General features: G+C 38.4%; 3 protein-coding genes and 1 pseudogene across 3 annotated transcripts; all 4 read right to left on the bottom strand.

Moving 5' to 3' along the window:
- Nucleotides 1-1,688: 1,688 nt before the first annotated feature.
- On the bottom strand, nt 1,689-2,378 carry LOC141769694 (transcription factor HES-5-like). Its single transcript, XM_074639022.1, has 2 exons — nt 2,256-2,378; nt 1,689-2,141 (listed from the first exon to the last, which is right to left on the bottom strand). Exons 1-2 carry the CDS (start codon nt 2,376-2,378, stop codon nt 1,743-1,745), a joined length of 522 nt encoding a protein of 173 aa, XP_074495123.1. The 3' UTR covers nt 1,689-1,742.
- Nucleotides 2,379-14,356: 11,978 nt separating this feature from the next.
- LOC141769685 (transcription factor HES-5-like) lies at nt 14,357-15,991 on the bottom strand. Its single transcript, XM_074639010.1, has 2 exons — nt 14,888-15,991; nt 14,357-14,776 (listed from the first exon to the last, which is right to left on the bottom strand). Exons 1-2 carry the CDS (start codon nt 15,008-15,010, stop codon nt 14,357-14,359), a joined length of 543 nt encoding a protein of 180 aa, XP_074495111.1. The 5' UTR covers nt 15,011-15,991.
- A 1,936-nt stretch (nt 15,992-17,927) lies between these two features.
- On the bottom strand, nt 17,928-19,418 carry LOC141777403 (transcription factor HES-4-like; annotated as a pseudogene).
- A 3,264-nt stretch (nt 19,419-22,682) lies between these two features.
- LOC141777397 (transcription factor HES-5-like) lies at nt 22,683-23,503 on the bottom strand. Its single transcript, XM_074651620.1, has 2 exons — nt 23,366-23,503; nt 22,683-23,252 (listed from the first exon to the last, which is right to left on the bottom strand). The coding sequence occupies exons 1-2, from the start codon at nt 23,486-23,488 to the stop codon at nt 22,827-22,829; spliced, it is 549 nt and encodes a 182-aa protein (XP_074507721.1). The 5' UTR covers nt 23,489-23,503; the 3' UTR covers nt 22,683-22,826.
- Nucleotides 23,504-23,651: the final 148 nt, after the last annotated feature.

The raw sequence follows: 23,651 nt of genomic DNA, 5'->3' as shown, positions 1-23,651 counted from the left end.
TATGTAACCATGCAGGTTAGTTTGGCTTTATTTGTCCAGATTCGCCTGTTCCTAAAATTTATTTTGTCCAATTTTATCATGGTTAAGAAAGTTGTCTAATGACTACGAGCAGCCAAGTTACATGTTTTAATGTTTGCACAGTTCCTCAGGGTATGAGTTTTATGACAAAGAAGTAGTTCAAAAAAAGGAGCACACACGCACTGCTCCAGTACAATCAGCAGCATATTCCAGGATTTACATAAAGGTCAGTGTAAGGTTTTATATATGACCTCTTCATTGTAGGTTTCTTCTTACTGTGAATCAATACTTAAAGTAAATTTGATTATAGAAGATGCTTTTCAAGTAAACACCTGGACTAATATTACGTAACACCAGTAAAACTATATATATATATTTATATTTTGAAATGCTTCTGTTCTGTGTGCAGGTGAGGAAACTAACCACACTTTTGTCCCCTGGCAACAGTAGTTGATAAAACACAAAATTCTGTAGCCACTTTAAATAACACAATCAGCAGCATGTGTCACAGTCGGTTCTGATGAGTGTGGATCAGTGGATACAGCTGAGATTTATATCACTGTAGCAATGGATTTGTGGTGGATAAAATATCAGTCCCAAATACTTGAGTTTTGCTTCAAATGCTGACTTTTAAAAGTACAGAAAGGTGAACGCCATGGTACCTTTTTTCTGCTGCTATGAATACACTTGGGGGAAAAAAAAATCTGTCAATTTTTTGTGCTGTTTTGTGAAACATAAATAAAATAAATAAATAAATAAACTTATCGTCCTCCAGTGAGAACATGTTTGATGTGTAACTTTTACTAACTTATTTTAAAATAATCAAATGGGAGCAGAGCTGAGAATGATGAAAATTCTTTAAAAAGGCTGCAAGAAAAAACAACATAAAAACACAACATTTTCAACTGGCAGTTTTGTTTATTCAACAAGGCACAATGAGCCACATAAAGTATGAAAGCTCCAACTAGAGGTGATGATACATCACAACAACAACTTGTAGATTTCTACAAGATACACTGTACTCAGAGAGAGTAAAGGAACAACTGTCTTTATGAAAGACAAACACATTTGAGAAGACATAAACTGCTCAATAATATTATTTTTTATTAGAATTTGCTTTTGATAAATAAAAGCAAAACTGTGGAAACTGACCTCAATTGAGAATATTATTATCACAGTGAGATAAAAGCAGGTTAATAAAAGCTAAATACATGAATGTTCATTAAAGAAAACATAACAGCCACTGGAAAGTGGTGGCGGTGTGATATCAAGCAAACCTTTAAGAAAAAAAGGATAAACATTGGATCTTTCAACAGATTTGAGTAATCAGAGAGATGAATGTCAATTAATGACACAATGTCCATAAAACGAACAGTTAAAGTTTATGATCAAAGTGATTAAAAAGATAACAAATGTTACCATAGTATGATATACTACCAATACATGAAGTACAGTGATATATAATAATAATTGCTGATGCAATCAGATTTGGTTCATGCAACATGCATGACAAGATGTTCTCTTTCTGAACTTGAAAGATATTGTTGCTGTCATTTCCTCAGGAAATGTCATCTTGAACAAAGAAAACACACAAAATAAAACCTTCTGTACAAACAGAAGAACAAGTTCATCAAATATCAGAATTCAGAAGAATTCATTTCCATTAATCTTTGACCAATGTGGTCATCTCAGTTAGTCTGGTAGTAACTCCAGTCTGTAGGTGTCTACCACGGCCTCCAGAGGGCGCTGTTGACTGGACTCTTCTCTTTGGTGATGCTGGTCTGGACTGTGGAGCTCAGAAGAGAGAAGTCAGCCTCTCTCAGGTTGAAGTGCTTCAGCAGTCTTCTCTGGGACTGTGTCTTCACCTCCTCCTTGGACAGGAAGTGTGTCACCTCTTGGACACACCTGGAGTAGCCTTGATTGACAGCTGTTGAGTGCGCAGGTTGATGCTTCTGCTGCTGCAGTCGTCTCAGGACACAAACTGTCATCTCCAGGATGTCTGCTTTCTCCAGCTTGGCGTCTGGCTGCTGTTTGAGGAACTCTGGACCCAGGACAGACTTGAGCTGCTCAATGCTGCTGTTGATTCGCTCTCTGCGTAACTTCTCCACCAGAGGCTTTCTGAGCTGCAGAAAGAAGAACAAAGGTCATTGATAAACTTATTCTGGAGTACAGTATTAATATGAACAAAGACAATGTCTCATTAACGATATTTAAATCATCTTGAATCTTCAGTTTACCTTGTGGGTCAGAGTCAGGTGCTTCTGAGAATCGGTCATTGCTGCAGTGATTGTAGGTGCCATGTCTGGATCTCTGTGCTGTAGAGGTCTCTGTAGAGAGAATCTGATCTCTGCTGGCTTCATCCCTCCTATTTATAGTCCCACATCTCCATATGAATGTGTGGGTCTTGGTCTGGCTGGAGTTTCTCACAGTCTAAGCCAATCAGAGAGCTTGATGAGACAATAGGGGACACAGCACACTTCATGCTGTTATATCCTGGGGGACAATGGTTAGATCTCAGGGGAACCGGTGGAGGAGGGGGGGTGATGGAGAGAGACTCACAGAGCTCTGTGTGAATCTGGGAAAGTGGTGACCCTGTAGAGAGAGCAGATCTGCTGCCTGATGCTGGGATCAATGACTTTGACTGAGCACACGCTCATCATCCCATCACAGATGTTAGGGTACAACATTTATGGTGTAATATATGAATTACATGAAATAAATAGAAAAACTGAGTTGATTCTTTTAATTTCATAGCACTTTATTTGAGCCAAAACCTATTAATGTAGCAGGTGAAATCCCTCTATTTTTAATTGACAATTTAGTTGGACATTTGATTTTATTCTTTTACTTTTTTACTTTTTTACTTTAATTTTGCTTCATCAAAAATGCACCACTGTATATACCACCACTGTTATAAACAGTATTATAAGATGTTATAAACCAGTGTGCTGCCCATTCATGGCACTTGAACTAAACTCAACACAATAATGATGCAGCTGTCCAGATGCAGCAGAGTCTTTTGACACGTGCCTTGTAGTCAGTGTGAGTAACAAGTTGAGCTCAGTTTCCCACACTGATTCCCTGTATGGTCTGGTCAATGAACCACAAAGAGACTTCTCTGACAGATGCTGGCTGTGTGTTGTTATGGAAACAGAGTCTGACATCATCAGCCATCTGGAGGGAAAGGACACCATTGGCTGTTTCTGAGTCTTTGTAAAATTTGAAATGTTGTTAATAAAATCAGCAAGATTATTTATCATCTCCAATTTTCAGTTTCCAATCATTGTCATACATTTTGAACCTCCAGTAATAATCATGCCTCATTACTGACCATCAACTGGATCAGAACTTCAGCTCTTCACATGGAGGTGGGAGTTTTCGGGGGGCAGCTGTCTCCTGAAGTGTGCCAAATCCCTTTGGAGAATTACTCGGCTGCTGGTGGGATGGATGTTATTCACACTGAACTCTGCCCTCCAGAGCTTTCCCACACTCCGTCTATTAGCAGAAAACAGTCATTTGTCTCTCTACAAATGGACCGTTTAGGGTCCTGTGCACAAGTAGTGTGTGACGCCAAGGGTAGAGGGTGGGGGCCCCTCAAAAATAATTACCCAACATAGTGAAAAGTGTATATTTAAAGGGACTGTTTGTAACTTCTTACACGTATAAATCATCCGGGTCGGTGTCCCATGTGTGGCCAAGCTGTTCAGACTCAGACTCCAAAACAAACTACACGGAAGCACCAAAACCGCAAAGTTATATCTAGAGAAGCCCGTCTTGCAAAACAGTGTTGGCCGCGGTCGGAGCACGCGGGGGAGACCGTAGCTTTGGTCTCCAGGGCCGGAGTCTCTGCTGTACTCTGCTCCTCTGCTCCTCTGCGTGCTTGCCTTCACTCAGCTCGCTCCACCTCACGTGCATGCGCACACATTACACACTGCAGAAGATTTTGTAGTGGACGTTTGTGCAGAAATAAATGCTGCAGCTCCTCCAGACCAACAGAGGTTTCCCGTGTCTTGTAAAGTGACGGGGCTCCGCAGAGAGAAAAATGATTGTCTCCGACCGGGTGCCGTTGTCTCCCTCCGACCGCGGAATCAGCAGTGATTCATGGAGAGACCTTCGTCTGGTCAGCTAACATTACTGCAGGTGAAATATAGAGTGATATTGTGGTTTTAGCTGACATGTGTCGCCTCACTGTTTTGAGCGATCCTCGTTCATGTCTATTTAGAGCGAGCAGAAGCGCGAGCCCGACGCTGACTTTCGTTGACTTAACGGCCACAGGTGTTGCTGTTAACAAGCATTTTCTGATTCTTACACACAGTCCCTTTAAGCAATATGTAAAATGAATTACTTCACATTTTAGAGACATACATAATTTATCAACATTGTAAAATGCAAAAAATCTCATGTTTGTGTCCTGGGTCGGGGCGGAACGTTTCATTAAGGGATGTTGTCCCCTCGGGACATAATTAATGTGACAGGAAGTGCATCCTGGATACGCCCTTACGCGCCAAAATGAAGATGCTAACTAGAGTCAAGTTAGATTATGGTCTTTAAAACGTCTTGTGACATAAAGTATGGATAATATAGTTCAGTTAGTAAGGTAGTATAGTTTAGTAAATATTAGTGGACGAGTCAAAGTGAAGAAATTCAGTCACAGCAGCAGCAAAGATAACAGCTCCACGGTTAGCTAACGGCTAACAGCTAACTAGCATTGGTCACCATGGCAGCTGTCACCATGGTAACTAGCCGTAAGAGGGAACCTCCATCCCTGACTGGCTCCTCTCTGCCGGGCCTCCTCTAGTCTACATGGATGTATTATACCAAGAAAACAAGTCTATCTAACTTCACCCTGTCCGTTCACACAGAAAAGACAGATCAACTTCATGTTTCAGTGGTGAGTAACTGTTTGCAAAAGCTTTTTAATTTGTTTTTGCCTCTAGCTTTATTGACCTCATACTCTTTAACATTAGATTATTTATTTTTTACATTGCTCACAGCTGTTTTGGAGCTCTGAAAAAAGGTGGTTTTGAATAATGAATTCAGCTAATAAGACATTTATGTGCTGTATGAATGCGGGCAAGGAGTGTTTTGTTTTCTGAAGTATGTTGGTGCTCAGGGAATGAAACTAGCACCTGCCACCTGCCAAATACAGTGTACATGTTGGCTGTGGCAGGTGAAAATGTCATGTCACCTGCCACCATGGCAGACAGGTTTTCCTTCTATTAAGAAATATTATTTTCAAAAAGCAATTCTAAAGCCTAAATTAAATATATGGTAACACTTAATTTTACAGCTCCACTATTTCTCAATAACTGGTAATTTATTTAATACATTTCCAGGAAAATAATACAAAGTTAATTGTTTTGCTATATTTCCATGTCTGCTGGTAAATAGATAATAATTAGCAAATAACTTCTTTGAAATTTCTTTAAAAAACTCCCTGAATCATTACATTAGCTACCAGGTTACATTTGTTTAGACAATAAGTCACACAATGGTGAGATTAATAGTGTCTTCTATTAGTTTTGGTTTTCCATGTCCGATGAAGAGCAGCGCTTCTCAAGCCTAAGGGCCCTATTTTAACCATTAGATGCTATTTTAGCATATAATTATTAAATTATGTTTATAATAAAGTACATTTCGATACATTTTGAGGTTAATATTGGGGTAATTGGGGCAATAATAGTAATGGCAGTAATTCCAAAGAAATTTCAAATAGGTAACTTGGTAATTATCACCTAATTACCATGAAATTTGTGGACCTGTAAAATTAAGTGTTATAGTATACCAAATATAGTCATGAATTAAGGTTACATGATATATTCTATAATTATACAGTCTGGCGCCACATACTCAGTGTTTTAAAGCCTTCTACTTAGATTTCAGAAGTGGCAGACAAAAAAATGTAGTGGCTGGTAGAAATGTTCAGTGTCCTGCCACAGTGGCAGGTGAGGAAAAAGATTAATTTCAGACCCTGGCTGTAACATTAGTTTATTTATTTTTTACATTGCTCATAGCTGTTGTAGTGCTCTGAAAGAAATATCGCTGCTGTCCGTGGTTTTGAATAATGAATTCAGCTAATAAGACATTATTGTGCTGTGTGAATGTGGGCAAGGAGTGTTTTGTTTTTCTGAAGTATGTTCGTGCTTAACTTAGTTGTCAAGCATTACATTATTCAGTGAGCTAATTGTAACGTTAGTTCTGGTTTGCTCTCAGTGTCATTTTGTGGCCTACTGGTCTTGAAATGTCAATTTCAATTCAATTCAATTTGCTTTATTGGCATGACTGTCAGGTGAACAATATTGCCAAAGCGTCAATTCAATAATAAATACAAATAAAAAAAGAACAATATAAAAACAAAAACATATATATACATGTATACAATTCAGCAAATTACAATATATAGCTATTTGAAAAAAACATGCATGTCAATGGAAGAAAACAATAAAGAAGTAATTCATGTTTGTTGTGTCAATAAAACAGACAAACAAATAAAAAAACAATTAATAATATATTGCAATATCAAAGGATAAATGTAAAAAAAAAAAAAAAGAAACATGAAGTAGAGGAGTAAATAAAAGACAGAGTGTGAGTTACATCTATTATGTGTTGTTGTTGTGGTTGTCTCTTAGGCTGTGACATGCACTGACTTATCCGGCAGCTTCTATGGCGATTACACTATTTTCTCCAAGTAGATGTTGTATATTATTTTGGTCAGAGAGGGAATCAAAATCTTGGAGTTTACATTTAATTTTTGTAGAGAATTTTTTCCTAATTTCTTCATATGTTCTACATTGTAGCAGGAAATGTTGCTCTGTCTCCACCTGTCTCTGTGGACAGAGCTGACACAGCCTGTGTTCTCTAGGCAGCCAGGTCTGCCTGTGTCGGCCAGTCTCTATGGCCAGGCTGTGATCACTGAGTCTGTACATAGTCAATATCTTTCACTGTTTCTGGTCAGTCACGGTGGTCAGATAGTCTGCCACTGTGTACTGTCTGTTTGGAGCCAAATAGCATTGACGTTTGTGTTTAGTTTTTGTGGTAGATGTCCATTAGTTGATGTAATTTTCTTTTTTTTTAACTATAATTTGGTTGGTCCAGATAGTGTGCGGGCTGTCCTCAGGCCTTGTGCTGATAGAGTCTCTGTCTTAAACAAACCGCCTAGTAGAATATGAGCTGTGTGCAGTACGTTAAGTTTTCTGTTAACTGTCTGCTGTTCAAAGCTCGAGTATCATGAAGTTGAACTTCTTAGAAACATAGTGTTAAGTGAAATTAACCAAATCCTTGGATTAATTTACATAGTGTGACCGACAGAAAGTTTTTCGAACAATGTAGGAAAGTATTGTCCCTCACTAGATTACCTGAAAATATTGTAAAAAAGTGGTAGTGCTGATTAATATCAGAGGAACAGTAACAACCAAAAGGCGTAATTCAAAACAGGTTCCAATTTTAAGAGCCAGAGTGTCTTTTAATCTCTATCCCTTCAGGTCAAAGGTCAGGATCTATTGTCCCACAGGACTCTGTGAGTGAGTTTCCTCTGGTTTCCCACACTCTGTCCTTTCACTGCTTTCTCTGGAGGAACAATAGAAGTGTGTCTTATTATGCAGCACTTTAGATACAATATCTGACCTCTTTAAAGGGGGAAAATATTTTAACTTTTTACAATAAAACACCTGACAGTTTTACCAAAATAGTTTTTCCTTAAAAAATATGTTGAAATGTACATTTTCTCATTTGACTTGATGACTCAACTTAATGCAGATAAGTGACGTAATTTCATGAAAAATATGACTGAAACCACATCAAAACTTACTACACTTATATTTCCAGTAAACTGGTATTTTGAGAGGCGGCACAGTGGTGCAGTAGTTACTACTGTCTCCTCACAGCTAGAGGATTCTGGGTTTGAACCTGCTGGGCCTTTTCTCTGTAGAGTTTGCTTGTTTTCTACGGGTGTTCCAGCTTCCTCCTACAGTCCAAAGACATGCAGGTTAAGTTAACTGGTGACTCTAAATTACCCGTAGGTGTGAATGGTTGTCTGTCTCTATGTGTCAGCCCTGTGACTGACTGGCGACCTGTCCAGGGTGTACCTGTCTCTCGTACTGTCAGCTGGGTTCGGCTCCAGCCCCCCGCGACCCTCTAAAGGATAAGCGGGTATAGCTAATGGATGGATGGTATGTTGAGGATAGACTGCAGGGGCTAAATTTAATGTTGATAGTTGTCATTAAAATCTGGGATGACGACAGAGAACTCCATCAATTATTTGAGAAAAAAATATACTTTTCATCATTATAGGGAGGATAGGTGTAAGGAAAAATATCTCAAGAGAACAATTTTCAGCTGGCAGTGTTTGTTTATTCAACAAGGCACAATGAGCCACATAAAGTATGAAAGCTCCAACTAGAGGTGATGATACATCACAACAACAACTTGTAGATTTCTACAAGATACACTGTACTCAGAGAGAGTAAAGGAACAACTGTCTTTACAAAAGACAAACAGTTTACAATATTTGAGGACACAGTACTCACTGTATTTTAACAATTATTTTTCCAAATGGATTTAAACATTTGGACTTTGTGAACAAACAAAACAATAGTAAAAACTGACCTTACAACAGGTCACATTGTTCTTAATAACCACTGAATTCAGTTGATTCTAAAATGTCACATTGTCACTAGAAAACTGTGACAATATGACATTAAAGAAACCTTTACAGTAAAAGGATAAACATATTGATCCTAAAACAGATCATTTTTCAATAATCACATAAAGTGAGAGAAAGTCCATTATGACAAAATGTCCTTAAAAAGGACAGTTAAGATTTCGATCAATTCAAAATCATCAATACCTATCAAAAGGTAATAAATATCTCTGTGCACTATATTGTACCAACACATGACGTGCAGTGAGAAATAAAAGTATCACAGGAAAATTGTGACATTAAGCAAAACTTTAAGATGAAAAGGAGAAACATTTGGATCTAACAACAGATCAGTTTTGATTAATCAGAGAGATTAAAGTCCATTATGACAATATGTTCATAAAGAGGACATTTAAATTGTTGATCACTATGATCAATAACAATCAGAAGATAACAAATGTTACCATAATATTATATACTACCAATACATGAAGTACAGTGAGATATAATAATAATTGCTGATGCAATCAGATTTGGTTCATGCAACATGCATGACAAGATGTTCTCTTTCTGAACTTGAAAGATGTTGTTGCTGTCATTTCCTCAGGAAATGTCATCTTGAACAAAGAAAACACACAAAATACAACCTTCTGTACAAACAGAAGAACAAGTTCATCAAATGTCCGAATTCAGAAGAATTCATATCCAGTAATCTTTGACCAATGTGGTCATCTCAGTTAGTCTGGTAGTAACTCCAGTCTGTAGGTGTCTACCACGGCCTCCAGAGGGCGCTGTCGACTGGACTCTTCTCTTTGGTGATGCTGGTCTGGACTGTGGAGCTCAGAAGAGAGAAGTCAGCCTCTCTCAGGTTGTTATCAGAGGAAGACTGCAGCTTGTTGAAGTGCTTCAGCAGTCTTCTTTGCTGTTGATGCTGCTGCTGCTGCAGTCGTCTCAAGACACAAACTGTCATCTCCAGGATGTCTGCTTTCTCCAGCTTGGCGTCTGGCTGCTGTTTGAGGAACTCTGGACCCAGGACAGACTTGAGCTGCTCAATGCTGCTGTTGATTCGCTCTCTGCGTAACTTCTCCACCAGAGGCTTTCTGAGCTGCAGAAAGAAGAACAAAGGTCATTAATAAACTTATTCTAGAGTATAGTGTTAGTATGAACAAAGACAATGTCTCATTAACGATATTTAAATCATCTTGAATCTTCAGTTTACCTTGTGGGTCAGAGTCAGATGCTCCTGAGAATCGGTCATTGCTGCAGTGATTGTAGGTGCCATGTCTGGATCTCTGTGCTGTAGAGGTCTCTGTAGAGAGAATCTGATCTCTGCTGGCTTCATCCCTCCTATTTATAGTCCCACATCTCCATATGAATGTGTGGGTCTTGGTCTGGCTGGAGGTTCCCACAGTCTCAGCCAATCAGAGAGCTTGAGGAGACAATAGGGGGTGCAGCACACTTCATGCTGTTATATCTTGGGGGACAATGGTTAGATCTCAGGGGAACAGGTGGAGGACTGGGGGGTGATGGAGAGAGATTCACAGAGCTCTCTGTGAATCTGGGAAAGTGGTGACCCTGTAGAGAGAGCAGATCTGCTGCCTGATGCTGGGATCAATGACTTTGACTGAGCACACGCTCATAATTAATTCACTAGAGGAAATATCATTCATGATGTAATATATGAATCACATTTATGTATAAAATAAATATAAAAACTAAGTGGATTTCTTTTGTCTTTGGTGCTTTTAGTGAATAACCTAAAATATAGCAGGTGAAATCATTGTCCTGATTGAGTTTAGTGAAACGTTTCATTACATATTTAAACTTGATCATTTTTCTTAAATTTTGCTTCATCAAAAATGCACCATTTTGTAAAACAGTATTATAAGATGTTATAAACCAGTGTGCTGCCCATTCATGGCACTTGAACTAAACTCAACACAATAATGATGCAGCTGTCCAGATGCAGCAGAGTCTTTTGACACGTGCCTTGTAGTCAGTGTGAGTAACAAGTTGAGCTCAGTTTCCCACACTGACTCCCTGTATGGTCTGGTCAATGAACCACAAAGAGACTTCTGTGACAGATGGTGGCTGTGTGTTGTTATAGAAACAGAGTCTGACATCATCAGCAATCTGGAGGGAAAGGACACCATTGGCTGTTTCTGAGTCTTTGTAAAATTTGAAGCTTTGGTGAAAAAAACGTTCAAAGTATCACCAAAAACACTTAATCATGTCATATTTTCGGTTTCCTACAATTGTCATATATTTTGAACCTCCAGTAATAATCATGTCTCATTATTGACCATCAACTGGATCAGAACTTCAGCTCTTCACATGGAGGTGGGAGTTTTCGGGGGGCAGCTGTCTCCTGAAGTGTGCCAAATCCCTTTGGAGAATTACTCGGCTGCTGGTGGGATGGATGTTATTCACACTGAACTCTACCCTCCAGAGCTTTCCCACACTCCGTCTATTAGCAGAAACAGGCATGTGTCTCTCTACAAATGGACTGTTTAGGGTCCTGTGCACAAGTAGTGTGTGACGCCAAGGGTAGAGGGTGGGGGCCCCCCCCCCCAAAAAATTTTTTTATTCAAGATATCTATGATGTCATTCTGACTAGTCAATACAACAGTTAGAGATATCTGTAATTCTGTTTTGTCTAGTCCAAACTGAACTACAGATATCTGCAGTGATGTCACTGAAAACGACACTCGACTAGTCGCACTTACTAAATGACAACAGCAGATATCTGTAATTCAGTTTTGACTATCCCAAATAACAGCTACAGATATCTCAAACGTCATTATGACCAATCAGAAATGTTGTGCATGACGTTTCTCATGCAAGGCTTCCCATTGGATATTGGCCCAACAAAGCATTTGAACAGTGTTAGCAGAAGCTTTTGCTAACTTGGATAGTTTGTTAAAGTTTGAAAGATATTCACAGATTAAAAATTCACAGATCAATAACCCATAAGTGAAACATTGTTAAAACACAAACGGCGGCTGTTTCTATCCACAGTAAGGTAGACAACGAGCTACAACCTCATTTTAATCAAAACGAGCCGTCCTCCGAGCTGGACACATAACATTGGTCTCTATGTACAGCTGGCTGTGAGACAAGTGGTCAGGGACCGTTGTGGATAACATAGTTAGAAAATGCCATGAAATAGAAAGAGCTCATCATTAAGGAATTTGTGGTAAACGAGAGCTTTGTTCGCTAGAGAGTTGTGGTAGAAATTTAAAGCCTAAAGATTTATTGTCTCCAGACACACTATAAACCCATACGGCTGCTGTGAAGTGCCATAGTATGTTTGAATAGCTTCCGCCTTCCACTTGCTGTTGCTTCTGACATAATTACAGATATCTGCAACGTCATTTTGCCTCGTCAAAACTGTAATTCAAGATATCTGTAATAACATTTTGACTAGGCAGAATGAAATGTTGATATCTCCAAATGAGACATCTCTAATCAAAATTTATTTCACGATATCTATAACTTAATAGTAGATATCTACATTTAAATTATAACTATTCTTAACTCCAGTTTGAGATATCTATCAAATAATTTTGACTAGTCATCATTCCAGTTCAAGATATCTACAACGTCATTCTCACGAGTTAAAATTGAATTTAAGATATCTAAAAAAGACAATGTTGATATCTTGAATTGAGGGGAATTAAAGGTATCTTGAACTGGAATTCTGACTAGTCAGAATTAAATTGTAGATAACTGAAACTGGAATTTCAACTAGTCATAATTCAGTTGCAAATATCCATAATTCACATTGCCGATATCTGTAATGAGAAACCTCATACACATGAATGGCAAAAGTAGTTTGAATCTTACTAATCAAAATGTAATTACAGATATTTAAAATCAGAGTTTTGCCTCGTCAGAATAGAATTGGGGATATCTTGAATTAGAGTTTTGACTAGGCAAAATGACGTTGCAGATATCTCTAATGAATGTCCAGTCTAGCTATTAAATGTTAAAACGGCTTGCCATGGAGGAACAGTTACAACCAAATACTTGATTTCAAAACAAGTTCCAGTTTTGGGAGCCAGAGTGTCTTTTAATCTCTGTCCCTTCAGGTCAAAGGTCAGGATCTATTGTCCCACAGGGCTCTGTGAGTGAGTTTCCTCTGGTTTCCCACACCTTGTCTTTTCACTGCTTTCACTGGAGGAACAATAGAAGTGTGTCTTATTATGCAACACTTTAGATACAATGCCTGAGGGAAATGGTAACTTTAAAGTGTTTACATTAAAACAACTGAAACTGACAGTTATATAAAAAATGATGATGCAGCAAATGTGCCTTTGAAATGTAGATTTTCTCAGTCTGATGACTTACTCCATATAAATTGTGACATAACATTGATAATCCTTCTTCATCAAAAATCTCAATTGAAGCATATTCCTGTGCTTAGTTTAACACTAAACAGGTATGTTATAAATAAACATTTACTATGTGAGGTGAATTGTATCTTGATTTGTCAATCGAAGGTAGGAACGATGATGGAGACCTCTATCAATTAAGATGAAATTAAATTAAATGTATAAAGTCTCTCTTTCATCATACTAGACATGTAATTAAAAGGGCAACCATGACACTCAAAGACATGAGAACAGAACATTTTCAGCTGGCAGTGTTTGTTTATTCAACAAGGCACAATGAGCCACATAAAGTATGAAAGCTCCAACTAGAGGTGATGATACATCACAACAACAACTTGTAGATTTCTACAAGACACACTGTACTCAGAGAGAGTAAAGGAACAACTGTCTTTATAAAAGACAAACAATTTACAATATTTGAGGACACAGTACTCACTGTATTTTAACAATATATATAACACATTTGCACTTAGTGAACAAACGAAACAATATTAAAGACTGACCTTACAACAGGTCACATTGTTCTAAATAACCACTGAATTCAGTTGATTCTAAAATGTTACATTGTCGCTAGAAAACTGTGACAATATGACATCAAACAAACCTTTATAATAAAAGGATAAACATATTGATCTTAAAACAGATCATTTTTCAATAATCACATAAAATGAGAGAAAGTCCATTATGACAAAATGTCCTTAAAAAGGACAGTTAAGATTTCGATCAATTCAAAATCATCAATACCTATCAAAAGGTAATAAATATCTCTGTGCACTATATTGTACCAACACATGACGTGCAGTGAGAAATAAAAGTATCACAGGAAAATTGTGACATTAAGCAAAACTTTTAGATGAAAAGGAGAAACATTTGGATCTGACAACAGATCAGTTTTGATTAATCAGAGAGATTAAAGTCCATTATGACAATATGTTCATAAAGAGGACATTTAAATTGTTGATCACTATGATCAATAACAATCAAAAGATAACAAATGTTACCATAGTATTATATACTACCAATACATGAAGTACAGTGAGATATAATAATAATTGCTGATGCAATCAGATTTGGTTCATGCAACATGCATGACAAGATGTTCTCTTTCTGAACTTGAAAGATATTGTTGCTGTCATTTCCTCAGGAAATGTCATCTTGAACAAATATAACACACAAAATACAACCTTCTGTAAAAACAGAAGAACAAGTTCATCAAATGTCAGAATTCAGAAGAATTCATTTCCAGTAATCTTTGATCAATGTGGTCATCTCAGTTAGTCTGGTAGTAACTCCAGTCTGTAGGTGTCTACCACGGCCTCCAGAGGGCGCTGCTGACTGGACTCTTCTCTTTGGTGATCTGGACTGTGGAGCTCAGAAGAGAGAAGTCAGCCTCTCTCAGGTTGTTATCAGAGGAAGACTGCAGCTTGTTGAAGTGCTTCAGCAGTCTTCTCTGGGACTGTGTCTCCACCTCCTCCTTGGACAGGAAGTGTGTTACCTCTTGGACACACCTGGAGTAGCCTTGATTGACAGCTGTTGAGTCCGCAGGTTGATGCTTCTGCTGCTGCAGTCGTCTCAGGACACAAACTGTCATCCCCAGGATGTCTGCTTTCTCCAGCTTGGCGTCTGGCTGCTGTTTGAGGAACTCTGGACCCAGGACAGACTTGAGCTGCTCAAGGCTGCTGTTGATTCGCTCTCTGCGTAACTTCTCCACCAGAGGCTTTCTGAGCTGCAGAAGGAAGAACAAAGTCATTAATAAACTTATTCTAGTATAGTGTTAGCATGAACAAAGACAACTTCTCATTAACGATATTTAAATCATCTTGAATCTTCAGTTTACCTTGTGGGTCAGAGTCAGATGCTCCTGAGAATCGGTCATTGCTGCAGTGATTGTAGGTGCCATGTCTGGATCTCTGTGCTGTAGAGGTCTCTGTAGAGAGAATCTGATCTCTGCTGGCTTCATCCCTCCTATTTATAGTCCCACATCTCCATATGAATGTGTGGGTCTTGGTCTGGTTGGAGTTTCCCACAGTCTCAGCCAATCAGAGAGCTTGATGAGACAATAGGGGGTGCAGCACACTTCATGCTGTTATATCCTTGGGGACAATGGTTAGATCTCAGGGGAACAGGTGGAGGACTGGGGGGTGATGGAGAGAGACTCACAGAGCTCTGTGTGAATCTGGGAAAGTGGTGACCCTGTAGAGAGAACAGATCTGCTGCCTGATGCTGGGATCAATGACTTTGACTGAGCACACGCTTATCATCCCATCACACACGTGGGACACTGACTATTCATTTCATCTAGCGTAAAAGTACTGTATTACTTACATTTAACTAAAATTAAATGATCAATGGAAACAGATTTGTTTTGATTTAATGCTTTGATTGAGCCATAGCAAAAACATTATTGCAAGTCCCATTCATGTCATTTATCCTCCAGTTTTTCTTTATAAATCAGTTAGATTTTATATTTCACATAATTTGATCTTTATCTTAACATACTGTACTCCTGAAGACATTTCTTTCAGGTATTAAAAGGAGTGTGATGCCCATGATATATTTAAAACTTGAGACCAACAGTCATTCTGCTGTCCAGATGTTTCAGTCTTCTGACTTGTGTCTTGTAGTCAGTGTGGGTAGAAAGTTGGTCTCAGTTTCCCACACTGACTCCTTGAATGCTGTGGTCAATGAACAACAAAAGCACTTTGAATGGAGCCTTTGTGACTGATACTGGACGTGTGTTGTAGTAGAAACAGAGCCTGACGTCACCAACCATCTGGAGGGAAACAACGCCATTGGCTGGCTCTGATAGTTTGTAAAGTTTTAAATCTTGATGAAAACTTCACAAGAAATGTTAGGCTAAATATATTTGGTAAAGTATTTCGTCATCTTTCAATCATTTTGACCATCCACTCAAAATCGGGTATATTTATCAGCAACTGGATTCAGATTTCAGCTCTATAGATGAGGGGGGGGGGCAATGAGGCAGCTGTTTCCTGAAGTGTGCCAAATCCCTTTAGAGAATAATCTGCTGCTGGTGGGGTTGAGGATGATAATCATGCTAAACTCTGATCTCCAGAGTTTTCCCACACTCTCTCCATTATAAGAAATTAAGCTGTATGCCTAAATCCATATGGATCTTTTGATTATTATTTTTAACACATGATGGCAATTAAGTTGTTCCCTTTATTTTTCTTTCATTTTTATACATTGTACAACTCATCAACATTTAATTTAAATATATATATAAAGTGAAGACGTCCTTCGTTGGAAACCAGTGCTGAAATCACATGTATCATTTAGATATTAAAAAAACCTGTATTGTTAATATCAATATGAGATCAACATGTGATATTTGGCTATGGTCATATTCTGTCAGGAAAACGCTGACCTGTGTGGTATCAATACTGAACAATGTTCTCTTATCTAGTGTCTTGTTGACATTCGTAAAATATCACAAGTCTGTACACCTGAAACAAACCAAATATTTTTGATTTAACATCCCCAATAACAATCTAGTTTTACAATTTACCGCAGAAACTTATAGAACAACTTTGCCAGGCAATTTTTATTTTGGTACAAAAATGTTGATAAAAACAATCTAGGATTTGAAACAGATTAAGAATTTTGCACTTTTAAGAGCCAGAGTGTCTTTTAATCTCTGTCCCTTCAGGTCAAAGGTCAGGATCTATTGTCCCACAGGACTCTGTGAGTGAGTTTCCTCTGGTTTCCCACACTCTGTCCTTTCACTGCTTTCTCTGGAGGAACAATAGAAGTGTGCCTCATTATGCATCACTTTAGATACAATATCTGACCTCTTTAAAGAGGCAAAATATTTTAACTTTTTACAATAAAACACCCGAACCTGACAGTTTTACCAAAATAGTTTTTCCTCAAAAAATATTTTGAAATGTACATTTTCTCATTTGATTTGATGGCTTGACTTTATACAAATAAGTGACTTAATTTAATGAAGAATCAGAATGAAACCACATCAAAACTTACTACACTTATATTTCCAGTAAACTGGTATTTTGAGAGGCGGCACAGTGGTGCAGTAGTTACTACTGTCTCCTCACAGCTTGAGGATTCTTGGTTTGAACCTGCTGGGCCTTTTCTCTGTAGAGTTTTCTTGTTTTCTACGGTTGCTCCAGCTTCCTCCTACAGTCCAAAGACATGCAGGTTAAGTTAACTGGTGACTCTTAATTACCCGTAGGTGTGAATGGTTGTCTGTCTCTATGTGTCAGCCCTGTGACTGACTGGCGACCTGTCCAGGGTGTACCTGTCTCTCGTACTGTCAGCTGGGTTCGGCTCCAGCCCCCCGCAACCCTCTAAAGGATAAGCGGGTATAGCTGATGGATGGTATGTTGAGGATAGACTGCAAGGGCTAAATTTAATGTTGATATTTGTCATTAAAATCTGGGACGACTACAGAGAACTCCATCAATTGTGTGAGCAAAAAAATATACTTTCTCATCATTATAACGAGGGCAGGTATAAGGAAAAATAACTCAAGAGAACAGTTTTCAGCTGGCAGTGTTTGTTTATTCAACAAGGCACAATGAGCCACATAAAGTATGAAAGCTTCAACTAGAGGTGATGATACATCACAACAACAACTTGTAGATTTCTACAAGACACACTGTACTCAGAGAGAGTAAAGGAACAACTGTCTTTATAAAAGACAAACAATTTACAATATTTGAGGACACAGTACTCACTGTATTTTAACAATATTCATAACACATTTGCACTTAGTGAACAAACGAAACAATATTAAAGACTGACCTTACAACAGGTCACATTGTTCTAAATAACCACTGAATTCAGTTGATTGTAAAAGGTTACATTGTCACTAGAAAAGTGTGACAATATGACATCAAACAAACCTTTATAATAAAAGGATAAACATATTGATCTTAAAACAGAACATTTTTCAATAATCACATAAAGTGAGAGAAAGTCCATTATGACAAAATGTCCTTAAAAAGGACAGTTAAGATTTCGATCAACTCAAAATCATCAATACCTATCAAGAGGTAATAAATATCTCCATGCACTATATTGTACCAACACATGACGTGCAGTGAGACATAAAAGTATCACAGGAAAATTGTGACATTAAGCAAAACTTTTAGATGAAAAGGAGAAACATTTGGATCTATCAACAGATCAGTTTTGATTAATCAGAGAGATTAAAGTCCATTATGACAATATGTTAATAAAGAGGACATTTAAATTGTTGATCACTATGATCAATAACAATCAGAAGATAACAAATGTTACCATAGTATGATATACTACCAATACATGAAGTACTGTGAGATATAATAATAATTGCTGATGCAATCAGATTTGGTTCATGCAACATGCATGACAAGATGTTCTCTTTCTGAACTTGAAAGATATTGTTGCTGTCATTTCCTCAGGAAATGTCATCTTGAACAAATATAACACACAAAATACAACCTTCTGTACAAACAGAAGAACAAGTTCATCAAATGTCCGAATTCAGAAGAATTCATTTCCAGTAATCTTTGACCAATGTGGTCATCTCAGTTAGTCTGGTAGTAACTCCAGTCTGTAGGTGTCTACCACGGCCTCCAGAGGGCGCTGTTGACTGGACTCTTCTCTTTGGTGATGCTGGTCTGGACTGTGGAGCTCAGAAGAGAGAAGTCAGCCTCTCTCAGGTTGTTATCAGAGGAAGACTGCAGCTTGCAGTCTTCTCTGCTGTTGATGCTGCTGCTGCAGTCGTCTCAGGACACAAACTGTCATCTCCAGGATGTCTGCTTTCTCCAGCTTGGCGTCTGGCTGCTGTTTGAGGAACTCTGGTCCCAGGACAGACTTGAGCTGCTCAAGGCTGCTGTTGATTCGCTCTCTGCGTAACTTCTCCACCAGAGGCTTTCTGAGCTGCAGAAGGAAGAACAAAGTCATTAATAAACTTATTCAGGAGTACAGTATTAATATGAACAAAGACAACGTCTCATTAACGATTTTTAAATCATCTTGAATCTTCAGTTTACCTTGTGGGTCAGAGTCAGATGCTCCTGAGAATCGGTCATTGCTGCAGTGATTGTAGGTGCCATGTCTGGATCTCTGTGCTGTAGAGGTCTCTGTAGAGAGAATCTGATCTCTGCTGGCTTCATCCCTCCTATTTATAGTCCCACATCTCCATATGAATGTGTGGGTCTCGGTCTGGTTGGAGTTTCTCACAGTCTCAGCCAATCAGAGAGCTTGATGAGACAATAGGGGGTGCAGCACACTTCATGCTGTTATGTCCTGGGGGACAATGGTTAGATCTCAGGGGAACAGGTGGAGGACTGGGGGGGTGATGGAGAGAGACTCACAGAGCTCTGTGTGAATCTGGGAAAGTGATGACCCTGTAGAGAGAACAGATCTGCTGCCTGATGCTGGGATCAATGACTTTGACTGAGCACACGCTCATCATCCCATCACACACGTGGGACACTGACTATTCATTTCAGTGTAGCGTAAAAGTACTGTATAACTTACATTTAACTAAAATAAAATGATCAATGGAAACAGATTTGTTTTGATTTAATGCTTTGATTGAGCCATAGCAAAAACATTCTTGCAAGTCCCATTCATGTCATTTATCCTCCATTTTTTCTTTATAAATCAGTTAGATTTTATATTTCACTAAATTTGATCTTTATCTTAACATACTGTACTCCTGAAGACAATTCTTTCAGGTATTAAAAGGAGTGTGATGCCCATGATATATTTAAAACTTGAGACCAACAGTCATTCTGCTGTCCAGATGTTTCAGTCTTCTGACTTGTGTCTTGTAGTCAGTGTGGGTAGAAAGTTGGTCTCAGTTTCCCACACTGACTCCTTGAATGCTGTGGTCAATGAACAACAAAAGCACTTTGAATGGAGCCTTTGTGACTGATACTGGACGTGTGTTGTAGTAGAAACAGAGCCTGACGTCACCAACCATCTGGAGGGAAACAACGCCATTGGCTGGCTCTAATAGTTTGTAAAGTTTGAAATCATGATCAAAATTTCACAAGAAATGTTAGGCTAAATATATTTGGCAAATTATTTCATCATCTTTAAATCCTTTTTGACCATCCAGTCAAAATTTTGTATATTTATCAGCAACTGGATTCAGATTTCAGCTCTATAGATGAGGGGGGGGGGGGCATTGAAGCAGCTGTTTCCTGAAGTGTGCCAAATCCCTTTAGAGAATAATCTGCTGCTGGTGGGGTTGAGGATGATAATCATGCTAAACTCTGATCTCCAGAGTTTTCCCACACTCTCTCCATTATAAGAAATTAAGCCGTATGCCTACAATCATATGGATATTTTGATTATTTCTTTTAACACATCTTGGTCATTAAAGTGTTCCTTTTATTTTTCTTTCATCTTTCTACATTGTACAACTCATCAACATTGAATTTAAATATATATATAAAGTGAAGACGTCCTTCGTTGGAAACCAGTGCTGAAATCACATGTATCATTTAGATATTAAAAAAACCTGTATTGTTAATATCAGTATGAGATCAACATGTGATATTTGGCTATGGTCATATTCTGTCAGGAAAACGCTGACCTGTGTGGTATCAATACTGAACAATGTTCTCTTATCTAGTGTCTTGTTGACAGTCATAAAATATCACAAGTCTGTACACCTGAAACAAACTAAATATTTTAGATTTTACTTTCCCAATAACAATCTAGTTTTACAATTTACCGCAGAAACTTATAGAACAACATTGCCAATTTTTATTATGGTACATAAACGTTGATAAAAACAATCTAGGATTTGAAACCGATTAGGATTTTTGCACTTTTAAGAACCAGAGTGTCTTTTAATCTCTGTCCCTTCAGGTCAAAGGTCAGGATCTATTGTCCCACAGGACTCTGTGAGTGAGTTTCCTCTGGTTTCCCACACTCTGTCCTTTCACTGCTTTCTCTGGAGGAACAATAGAAGTGTGCCTCATTATGCATCACTTTAGATACAATATCTGACCTCTTTAAAGAGGCAAAATATTTATTTTAACTTTTTACAATAAAACACCCGAACCTGACAGTTTTACCAAAATAGTTTTTCCTCAAAAAATATTTTGAAATGTACATTTTCTCATTTGATTTGATGGCTTGACTTTATACAAATAAGTGACTTAATTTAATGAAGAATCAGAATGAAACCACATCAAAACTTACTACACTTATATTTCCAGTAAACTGGTATTTTGAGAGGCGGCACAGTGGTGCAGTAGTTACTACTGTCTCCTCACAGACAGAGGATTCTTGGTTTGAACCTGCTGGGCCTTTTCTCTGTAGAGTTTGCTTGTTTTCTACGGTTGCTCCAGCTTCCTCCTACAGTCCAAAGACATGCAGGTTAAGTTAACTGGTGACTCTTAATTACCCGTAGGTGTGAATGGTTGTCTGTCTCTATGTGTTAGCCCTGTGACTGACTGGCGACCTGTCCAGGGTGTACCTGTCTCTCGTACTGTCAGCTGGGTTCGGCTCCAGCCCCCCGCGACCCTCTAAAGGATAAGCGGGTATAGCTGATGGATGGTATGTTGAGGATAGACTGCAGGGGCTACATTTAATGTTGATATTTGTCATTAAAATCTGGGACGACTACAGAGAACTCCATCAATTGTGTGAGCAAAAAAATATACTTTCTCATCATTATAGCGAGGGCAGGTATAAGGAAAAATAACTCAAGAGAACAGTTTTCAGCTGGCAGTGTTTGTTTATTCAACAAGGCACAATGAGCCACATAAAGTATGAAAGCTCCAACTAGAGGTGATGATACATCACAACAACAAGTTGTAGATTTCTACAAGACACACTGTACTCAGAGAGAGTAAAGGAACAACTGTCTTTATAAAAGACAAACAATTTACAATATTTGAGGACACAGTACTCACTGTATTTTAACAATATATATAACACATTTGCACTTAGTGAACAAACGAAACAATATTAAAAACTGACCTTACAACAGGTCACATTGTTCTAAATAACCACTGAATTCAGTTGATTCTAAAATGTTACATTGTCACTAGAAAACTGTGACAATATGACATTAAACAAACCTTTATAATAAAAGGATAAACATATTGATCTTAAAACAGAACATTTTTCAATAATCACATAAAATGAGAGAAAGTCCATTATGACAAAATGTCCTTAAAAAGAACAGGTAAGATTTAGATCAACTCAAAATCATCAATACCTATCAAGAGGTAATAAATATCTCTGTGCACTATATTGTACCAACACATGACGTGCAGTGAGACATAAAAGTATCACAGGAAAATTGTGACATTAAGCAAAACTTTTAGATGAAAAGGAGAAACATTTGGATCTAACAACAGATCAGTTTTGATTAATCAGAGAGATTAAAGTCCATTATGACAATATGTTCATAAAGAGGACATTTAAATTGTTGATCACTATGATCAATAACAATCAGAAGATAACAAATGTTACCATAACATTATATACTACCAATACATGAAGTACAGTGAGATATAATAATAATTGCTGATGCAATCAGATTTGGTTCATGCAACATGCATGACAAGATGTTCTCTTTCTGAACTTGAAAGATGTTGTTGCTGTCATTTCCTCAGGAAATGTCATCTTGAACAAAGAAAATACACAAAATACAACCTTCTGTACAAACAGAAGAACAAGTTCATCAAATGTCAGAATTCAGAAGAATTCATTTCCAGTAATCTTTGACCAATGTGGTCATCTCAGTTAGTCTGGTAGTAACTCCAGTCTGTAGGTGTCTACCACGGCCTCCAGAGGGCGCTGTCGACTGGACTCTTCTCTTTGGTGATGCTGGTCTGGACTGTGGAGCTCAGAAGAGAGAAGTCAGCCTCTCTCAGGTTGTTATCAGAGGAAGACTGCAGCTTGTTGAAGTGCTTCAGCAGTCTTCTCTGGGACTGTGTCTCCACCTCCTCCTTGGACAGGAAGTGTGTTACCTCTTGGACACACCTGGAGTAGCCTTGATTGACAGCTGTTGAGTGCGCAGGTTGATGCTTCTGCTGCTGCAGTCGTCTCAGGACACAAACTGTCATCTCCAGGATGTCTGCTTTCTCCAGCTTGGCGTCTGGCTGCTGTTTGAGGAACTCTGGACCCAGGAGAGACTTGAGCTGCTCAATGCTGCTGTTGATTCGCTCTCTGCGTAACTTCTCCACCAGAGGCTTTCTGAGCTGCAGAAAGAAGAACAAAGTCATTAATAAACTTATTCTGGAGTATCAAGTTAGCATGAACAAAGACAACGTCTCATTAACGATATTTAAATCATCTTGAATCTTCAGTTTACCTTGTGGGTCAGAGTCAGATGCTCCTGAGAATCGGTCATTGCTGCAGTGATTGTAGGTGCCATGTCTGGATCTCTGTGCTGTAGAGGTCTCTGTAGAGAGAATCTGATCTCTGCTGGCTTCATCCTTCCTATTTATAGTCCCACATCTCCATATGAATGTGTGGGTCTTGGTCTGGTTGGAGTTTCTCACAGTCTAAGCCAATCAGAGAGCTTGATGAGACAATAGGGGACACAGCACACTTCATGCTGTTATATCCTGGGGGACAATGGTTAGATCTCAGGGGAA

Source organism: Sebastes fasciatus, chromosome 1 (genome assembly GCF_043250625.1).
Source record: "Sebastes fasciatus isolate fSebFas1 chromosome 1, fSebFas1.pri, whole genome shotgun sequence".
NCBI classification, from domain to species: Eukaryota; Metazoa; Chordata; class Actinopteri; order Perciformes; family Sebastidae; genus Sebastes; species Sebastes fasciatus.
Note: the sequence above shows the minus strand (reverse complement) of the source record. Positions and strands in the feature narration are given on the sequence as shown.